Genomic DNA, 9,694 nt, shown 5'->3' with positions numbered 1-9,694 from the left:
GATAAAACACAGTTTAGAGTCATGTACATGTTTGCCACCAGACAGGCAACAGAAGGCCGGTTTTCACAACCCCAAGGCAAACGCTAACTAGCTTAAACGCACTGTGGTATATAGAGCAATGAAAACATGGACTTATTTTACCACTGATACTGATTAGATTGACACAGAAATCAATGTTTAAAAAGCAAATAAGGAAACACTTAGGAACATCATTATGTATAGGACGACGCGGATAGAGTCGTGTTTATAGGTAGGATCAATAGACTGCTGCCCTGTTTTTGGCAACATTTTAGATTTCTTATTATATTTCAACAGTAATCTCTAGTACTTAAAAAAACGTTGACATAGAAATGAACTAAATCTGTCGTTCCGGTAAGGGCAGGAGCTAAAGCAACGGCATCCAATCAAACAAACGACCAAGTCAAATGATTGGATAATGAGAGTGAGCTGTCTATCAAACCTCTCGCGATGCCGCTTGTTATGCACACAACAGTTGCGTGCGAACACCAAGGCCTGCTGCGAACACAAAGCTGCCTGCTATAGCTACCTAGCGGGCTGTGGCTTTGGAGGCATCCTGGTCGACTTTGGTCCAAAGGATTTGAAAATATTTCTTCTGTTCTGCCCAAAATCAACAGCCGCCTATTGCTCCTTTAAGTCGGCTATTGCTAGTGTTTGATCCGAGGGGAAGAAAGAGAAAGAGGGCTCATCACATATGCATGTGTGTGTTTGTTCTGCCGGCAACTCCGTACACAAAGGCCACCCCCCGAGCTAAACACAACACACGGACCGCAGGTCCCTCACAACACACGGACCGCAGGTCCCTCCCTTAAAGCCTGCGACGCAAGACACTACGGGTCCTTGTCTACCACCGCAAGCCGTGTCTTCGGGCTGTCTGGGGTCCGTCTGGGGGCCCCTGCATAAGGCTCCCAGATGACGGTTCTGTATCGGGGGCCCTTCCGGCGGCCCTCCGGGTCCCATGCCGTCCCCCGTGGTGACGTGTGAATGACAGCTCTCTTACATCACTGCCACATACTCTCCTCTGGTACCACAAAGCTGCACTTGTTAGTCGGGGCCCTCTGAAGCCCCCCCCCCCCCCCCCCCCCCCGCCATCTTGAAGTAATAAAACATGGAAGTCATATTCTCTCCCGGAGGTGTACCATGCTGGTCCACCCACGTCTCCCCCCCCTCCGCCCCCCCCCTTCCCCCCCCCCGCCCCGGTTCCAGGTTCTTTTGGCAAAAACCATGGCAACAGATAGAGGTTTAACAAACAAGCTATTGTTCTCGAGGAACTCCGCGTCGTCCGCCTCGCCACCCACGCTTTATGATTACGCGAAAAGTAGTTAAAATTAAACTAAGGGAATCCATCAAATCTCCCGGCGGTACTGAAATGCGAAATTCGTCATCGCTTAGCGTTCGCTAACAGGTGGAACCAAGGTGCCTCCTCGCGCGCAGCACACACACACCACACACACACACACACACACACACACACACACACACACACACACACACACCACACACACACACACACACACACACACATGTGAGCGCTGAGCGGAAAACTACGCAAGTTAGGTGGATAATCGGCACTGCTGGGAATGCCTCCTAAAAATCGATGTAGTAAAAAAAATAAAAAAGGATATGTGCTATACTTTCACGGGGCGTAGTATTAAGTATTATGTCAAAATGGAAATACTAGGGCGGCCGGGTAGTGCAGCGGACTAAGCGTCTGTCTACCACAGTGGGATCAAATCCGGCTGTGGTGCCTCCGGCTTGGTCGGCCGTCCATACTGGCACAATTGGCAGTGTTAGCGGGTGGGAAACCCGGCGAGGGTGGGTCCTGGTCGTTGTAAACAGCGACTCCTACAGTTCGGTCGGGGCGCCTACACAGCAAGGAAAGGATCTGAGAGAGGTAGTGTGCCCTGAAGAAGGCCGATAGAGAGGCCGAAACATGTTGGTGTTTTTTTAATGGTTCTAATATGAACTAAGCTATTTATTAAAGCTTTTTTTTTATATACAAGAAGAGTGCTTGGAACTTCCTTATTTTTATTCAACTGACTTCCCCTCATCCAAGAGCACCTTCAAAAAACACTGGATTCAGGGCGGCTACGTGGTGCAGTGGGCAAGGCGCTCACCTCGAATGATGGAGACGCTGGGTTCGATCCCAGTGCTCCACATTGCGTTCAGTTTAGCTGGTCGTCCGTACTAATACACATTGGCAGTATTAGGGGGTGGGAAACTGATGGGTGGGGATCGGGCGTTGTGGACAGCGACTCCTACAGGTCGGTTGGTGCACCTGCGCAGTAGAATCAGGATGCAATGGGGGCGGTGCCCCTCCAAAGCGCAGACCCCTGATGCTGAAAGATCGCGCCGCGCAAGTGAAAATATGCGACTGCTGCTACCTCGAGTACCGGAGGGGACTTGTGCTATGTATGACTTAGTCCACATTGCAGCCGGCTTGTGGGAGGCAAGAAACAGCGTTCGAGACAGGGGAGGGTTGAATTGGACGATACGAAATTGGGATGGGAGAAAAATAGAAAATGGGAGAAAAAGTGGATAAAAAAAACAAACAAACACTGGATTCACACCACAAAGACGCTGCAGCCTTCCTTCTTGTTCAAGTTCAACCTTCCACACGTTACACTCTCCCAGTGAGAGTCCGCGCTGCCAGGTGAAAAGAAGCGGTGGGCTGGGTACACATGTGTCGGAGGAAGCATGTGATAGTCTCCGCCCTCCCGGACCGACGGTAGGTGGTAGAGTGCGCAACGACCAGGAAGGGGATTGGGAATTGGCATAACGACTAACATTGGGATGGGAGAAAAACGGAAAAAAGAAGGAGGAAAAAGATAATAATAAAAAAATAAAAATGGAAATACTGAAGTAAAGTACAAATACCTCGATTTTGTACTTGAGTAAATGTAAATGTCTTAGCAGCATCACTACACCTTTGCCCTCATTGAGAACGCAAGGATCTATGATGCCCCGCCCCCTTCTCCCCCACGCCCGTTAACCTTATCTTTTTCCCACCTAAACGGTTCGCCAAAAGCTAATTTCACCCAAACACAACACTTCTTGGTTACACGATCACGTTATAACTAAGAGATCCACTGTTTTCGTTGCATAGACCACTAGACGTATCAACTTATAATACAGAGTGTCCCGTTAGCATTTCACGTTAGCAGCAGTCAGCATCTCCTGGATGACAGTGTGGCCAGCTGGGTGATAGCGACCATGATTGGTTCCCAGGATTAGTTGTGTCACACAGGCGGCTCAGACTTTAAGGAAGTACAGAGAAGCCCCCCCCCTCTGTGGAAGACTGTGAAAAGGGCTCTGGTGACAAGTTCTGCACAAATAACAATCTGTGCCAGCCTCAGTTAGCTTAGAGGAGCTAACTATAGAGGAAACACATTTCTCAGTCACTGAACGTTACTTTATACCCCCGGCCACACATCCCATGGGTATAAGTCTGTCAGAAAGCTCCCAGCCGAGTCGAGGTGACCTGATTCATATTGGCACCGGGCCGCTGATAGGATCGCGGGGTCTGTGTTCCGACAGACTGTTCTGTAACATGGTTGACTTCTGCCCATAGTGTTCTTTAATGAAATACATACTCGGCCGCGGAGATAAGCATCTGTTTATTAGCATGTAGCACGGTACAACGGAGGAGTCAATGGGGCTCTGTGTATGAAGAGAGGGGGTCTGAAACCGAGAGAGTGTGGTCACCATAGAACTTGGGTTCATAGAAAGGTCATTCCCCATTCATTCCCCATCTACGCCCTTGAAGGGTTTATTGGCCGTCACACCGTAAAATGGCTGCCGTATATAATCTTTGATATAGAGTTGTCGTGGGAATCCGTGTTGGTTTTGCGCATAATGGACCGAGACAGCTGATTTGTGACCGTGGGCAGAGGCATCGTTTGAATGAACATTCCAATGGCAGTTGCCTTGGAACTTTCCAACTCGTGCACTCGAGTCCACACACACACACACACACACACACACACACACACACACACACACGCGCGCGCACACACACACACACACACACACACAACACACTCTCTCACACACACACACACACACACACACACACACACACACACACACACACACACACACACACACACACACACACACACACACACACACACACACACACACTGCGATGATCATTTCCACAACGACACAATCGAAACTCTACGACAGCCATCTCATCGCGTGCGTCCCAAAGGAGATGGCCGATGGAGAGGCAACCCCTGCTCTATCCCTTCTGGTTCTGCGGTGGAGACTGTGAGGAGACTCAGCCCGCCCCCAACCACCCCTGCCCCCCCCCCCCCCCCCCCCCCCCTGTTCCTTCCTATGCGTCCTATCCCCTTTGTGTCTCCGTCGAAATTGTGCAATATAGGGCGGCCGGGTTGCGCAGCGGACTAAGTGTCTGTCTACCACCACAGAGCCAGTGGGATCGAATCCGGCTGTGCCGACCGTCCATACTAACACAATTGGCAGTGTTAGCGGGTGAGAAGCCGGCGTGGGTGGGTCCTGGTCGTTGTAAACAGCGACTCCTACAGTTCGGTCTGGGCACCTGCACAGCAAGGGAAGGATCTGGGAGAGGTAGTGTGACCTTCCACACGTTACACTCCCCCCAGTGAGAGTCCGTGCTGCCAGGTGAAGAGAAGCGGTGGGCTGGCTACACATGTGTCGGAGGAAGCATGCGATAGTCTCCGCCCTCCCAGACCGACGGTAGGTAGAGTGCGCAACGACCAGGAAGGGGATTTGGAATTGGCATAACGGAAAAAGAAGTGGGAAAAAGATAATTAAAAAAATTGCGCAACATGGCAAATGCACAGACAAGGGGTGCGATTAGAGACCTCCGTGTGATTTTTTTCCATAGCTGCAGTTTGCGAAGACGCTCTCTGATTGGCTAGCCCGCGTACAGCGAAGACCCTCTCTGATTGGTCTAGCTCCGAAGGGTCTCTTCCGCCTTGTACATATATATTCTCTGCTTCGAAGTGGTTATGCTTAGAGTTAGGGGCCGGGGCCGGGCTAACCATAACTCTAAGCATAATCACTTCAAAGCAGAGAATATATATGTACAAGGCGGACATTTCTATCCCAGAGCCCTTCGGAGCTAAACCAATCAGAGAGGGTCTTTGCTGTACGCGGGCTAGCCAATCAGAGAGCGTCTTCGCAAACTGCGGCTATGGAAAAAAACCACGCACCTCTCCCTCCCGGAGACTGACCGATGTCATGACACCCTCGTAGCGATGTTAACCCTTTCACTACCACACTACAGAAGGTTAACCCTTTCACTACCACACTACAGAAGGTTAACCCTTTCACTACCACACTAGGCGGTTGACCGTCCGTAGTGTGGTATTGACCGTCTGTAGTGTGGTATTGACCGTCTGTAGTGTGGTAGTGAAAGGGTTAACCTTCTGCCGTGCGGTTGTGAGAGGGTTAACCCTTTTGTCGAGCGGCAGTGAAAGGGTTTAACCTTCTGTATTGTCGCAGTGAAAGGGTTAAAAAAAACGTTGGTAGTGTGGTAGTGAAAGGGTTAAGACTCAAAGGCTGCACATCCCGTGAGGCAAAAGCAACACAGCAAGAAAATCCCCCCCCCCTCCCCCCACACACACACACACACACACACACACACACACACACACACACACACACACACACACACACACACACACACACACACACACACACACACACACACACACACACATGGTTGAGCATGGACTCTGATGGAGTGGTACAGCTGTGTTGTATTTTACTGTGGCAATGTGTGTTGCGTCCTGGATATATATATATATATACAGTATATATATGCATGAGAGGCTGGTAGATTAGTGGGGCTGGGGGGGGGTTTGGTTACATGGTGTTGGCTGCTTGTTGGTTGTGGCTGCCGGAGCGCCACCCAATACATCTGATGTGAGACGCGCTGGGCAGAATGTACCTACTGATTAAACAAACGCACACATGCCCTGGGGTTGATGCAGCTGTGTGGAGGTTACACACACGGGCGGGAATGTGAGTTACTGTGTGAATGTGAGTTACTGTGTGTGTGTGTGTGTGTGTGTGTGTGTGTGCATGTGTGTCAGTCACAGATCACACCAACAAGGCCATGCAGTGACAGTAGTAGATTACCGCGATACTGATGGTGCTGATGGCCTGTCGGGGGGGGGGGAGAAGACAGTAAAACACATTCAGTTTCGACTGCTTTGGTCTGACTCCTCCAGCCAGAGATGCTCCTTCACTCCGCCGCGGAAACCTTTTCTGTAACTTTTGCCTGAATCTCAAAACTCGAGATCCGTATCTCCGAGGCTTCGGTGAAGGGTCTCGCTGGCGTCCGTTCAAAATGAACAGGTGTTTCAACGGGGGGCTCACCTGGAAGGCGTCTAGGAGCTTCCCGTTGAAGTCAATGATGTCTGAGGAGCCTGAGGCGCCCTTCTCACCCGGATGACCCTGAAACAGAGAGAATCGTTTAATAAAGCATCAGCCAGTCAAGTCAAGTCAAGTGCTCCTTTATTAGATTAGTCACTCTGCCCCCTAGTGGCAGTTCACATGCATGGCTCATGTTTAGAGACGACACTCGCTCAGGGGTTATATTAGATTATATTAGATTCGATTAGATTCAAATGTATTGTCGTCGTACAGCACAAGTACAGTACAATGAAAATAAGTTTGGCATCCAACCAGAGTGCAACTGTAACAGTAAAGTGCAACAGTAATATACAATGTACAGGTGATTAAACTAAAATATATAAATTAGTACTACTGAGTAATAGTGCTAATCAGATTATTAATCCCCTTGGGGAAATTCAAGTCATAGCAGCATGGTGGGGAAGGGGTACAGGTAGGATAGGTAGTCATAATAATAATAATAGAACATAGAACAAAGTAGTAACGATAATAGTAGTAACGATAATAGTGATAAAAGTAGTAGTGAACAGTAGTAACAGTGATGATGGTATACGTGGTCCAAACCGTAGTAACACACTGCGCCAGAGTCCGTGCAGTGTTTATTATTAAGAGTCAGATAGTCCTAACAGTGTTTATTATTAAGAGTCAGACAGTCCTGACAGTGTTTATTATTAAGAGTCAGATAGTCCTGACAGTGTTTATTATTAAGAGTCAGATAGTCCTAACAGTGTTTAGTATTAAGAGTCAGATAGTCCTGACGGTGTTTATTATTAAGAGTCAGATAGTCCTGACAGTGTTTATTATTAAGAGTCAGATAGTCCTAACAGTGTTTAGTATTAAGAGTCAGATAGTCCTAACAGTGTTTATTATTTAGAGTCAGATAGTCCTAACGGTGTTTATTATTAAGAGTCAGATAGTCTTAACAGTGTTTATTATTAAGAGTCAGATAGTCTTAACAGTGTTTATTATTAAGAGTCAGATAGTCCTAACAGTGTTTATTATTAAGAGTCATATAGTCCTAACGGTGTTTATTATTAAGAGTCAGATAGTCTTAACAGTGTTTATTATTAAGAGTCAGATAGTCCTAACAGTGTTTATTACTAAGAGTCAGATAGTCCTAACAGTGTTTATTATTAAGAGTCAGATAGTCCTAGGGCGGCTACGTGGCGTAGTGGGCAAGGTGCTCACCACGAATGCGGAGACGCTGGGCTCGCCTGTTCGAGCCCAGCGCTCCACATTGCTTTCAGTTTAGCTGGTCGTTCATACTAATACACATTGGCCGTATTAGGGGGTGGGAAACTGATGGGTGGGGATCGGGCGTTGTGGACAGCGACTCCTACAGGTCGGTTGGTGCGCCTGCGCAGTAGAATCAGGAAGTATCGGGGGCAGCGTGAGCCTCCCACACGTTACTCCTCGCCACTGAGAGATCGAGCTGCGCAGGTGAAAAGATGCGACTGCTGTTACCTCAAGTACCGGAGGGGACTTGTGCTATGTATGACTTAGTCCACATTGCAGCCGGCTTGTGGGAGGCAAGAAACAGCGTTCGTGACAGGGGAGGGTTGAATTGGATGATACGAAATTGGGATGGGAGAAAATATAGAAAAATGGGAGAAAAAGTGGACCAAAAAAAAAAAGTCAGATAGTCCTAACAGTGTTTATTATTAAGGGTCAGATAGTCCTGACAGTGTTTATTATTAAGAGTCAGATAGTCCTAACAGTGTTTATTATTAAGGGTCAGATAGTCCTGACAGTGTTTATTATTAAGAGTCAGATAGTCCTAACAGTGTTTATTATTAAGAGTCAGATAGTCCTAACAGTGTTTATTATTAAGAGTCAGATAGTCCTGACAGTGTTTATTATTAAGAGTCAGATAGTCCTAACGGTGTTTATTATTAAGAGTCAGATAGTCCTGACAGTGTTTATTACTAAGAGTCAGATAGACCTAACAGTGTTTATTACTAAGAGTCAGATAGTCCTGACAGTGTTTATTACTAAGAGTCAGATAGTCCTGACAGTGTTTATTATTAAGAGTCAGATAGTCCTGACAGTGTTTATTATTAAGAGTCAGATAGTCCTAACAGTGTTTATTATTAAGAGTCAGATAGTCCTAACAGTGTTTATTACTAAGAGTCAGATAGTCCTGACAGTGTTTATTATTAAGAGTCAGATAGTCCTAACAGTGTTTATTATTAAGAGTCAGATAGTCCTAACAGTGTTTATTATTAAGAGTCAGATAGTCCTAACAGTGTTTATTATTAAGAGTCAGATAGTCCTAACAGTCTTTATTATTAAGAGTCAGATAGTCCTAACAGTGTTTATTATTAAGAGTCAGATAGTCCTGACAGTGTTTATTATTAAGAGTCAGATAGTCCTGACAGTGTTTATTATTAAGAGTCAGATAGTCCTGACAGTGTTTATTATTAAGAGTCAGATAGTCCTAACAACAGTGTTTATTATTAAGAGTCAGATAGTCCTAACAGTGTTTATTATTAAGAGTCAGATAGTCCTAACAGTGTTTATTACTAAGAGTCAGATAGTCCTAACAGTGTTTATTATTAAGAGTCAGATAGTCCTGACAGTGTTTATTATTAAGAGTCAGATAGTCCTGACAGTGTTTATTATTAAGAGTCAGATAGTCCTGACAGTGTTTATTATTAAGAGTCAGATAGTCCTGACAGTGTTTATTATTAAGAGTCAGATAGTCCTAACAGTGTTTATTATTAAGAGTCAGATAGTCCTAACAGTGTTTATTACTAAGAGTCAGATAGTCCTGACAGTGTTTATTATTAAGAGTCAGATAGTCCTGACAGTGTTTATTACTAAGAGTCAGATAGTCCTAACAGTGTTTATTATTAAGAGTCAGATAGTCCTGACAGTGTTTATTATTAAGAGTCAGATAGTCCTAACAGTGTTTATTATTAAGAGTCAGATAGTCCTAACAGTGTTTATTATTAAGAGTCAGATAGTCCTGACAGTGTTTATTATTAAGAGTCAGATAGTCCTAACAGTGTTTATTATTAAGAGTCAGATAGTCCTAACAGTGTTTATTACTAAGAGTCAGATAGTCCTAACAGTGTTTATTATTAAGAGTCAGATAGTCCTAACAGTGTTTATTACTAAGAGTCAGATAGTCCTGACAGTGTTTATTATTAAGAGTCAGATAGTCCTAACAGTGTTTATTACTAAGAGTCAGATAGTCCTAACAGTGTTTATTATTAAGAGTCAGATAGTCCTGACAGTGTTTAGTATTAAGAGTCAGATAGTCCTA

At 45.9% G+C, this 9,694-nt stretch overlaps 1 protein-coding gene across 1 annotated transcript in view; it reads right to left on the bottom strand.

Annotated features, from left to right (window-relative positions):
• LOC311242899 (uncharacterized protein) overlaps nt 1–9,694 on the bottom strand; it is a gene marked incomplete at its 3' end in the record, with an annotated part of 128,447 nt that overhangs the window by 15,699 nt on the left and 103,054 nt on the right. The window contains exons 8-9 of the mRNA XM_084331962.1: nt 6,391–6,468; nt 6,118–6,174 (exon numbers count right to left, since the gene is read on the bottom strand). Of these exons, the coding sequence (XP_084188088.1) occupies nt 6,118–6,174; nt 6,391–6,468 (135 nt within the window). The remainder of the gene's footprint in view (nt 1–6,117; nt 6,175–6,390; nt 6,469–9,694) is intronic.

This window comes from Notolepis coatsorum (assembly GCF_963971535.1).
Source record: "Notolepis coatsorum genome assembly, chromosome: 16".
In the NCBI taxonomy this organism is placed as follows: Eukaryota; Metazoa; Chordata; class Actinopteri; order Aulopiformes; family Paralepididae; genus Notolepis; species Notolepis coatsorum.
This window is presented reverse-complemented; position numbering and strand designations above follow the sequence as displayed.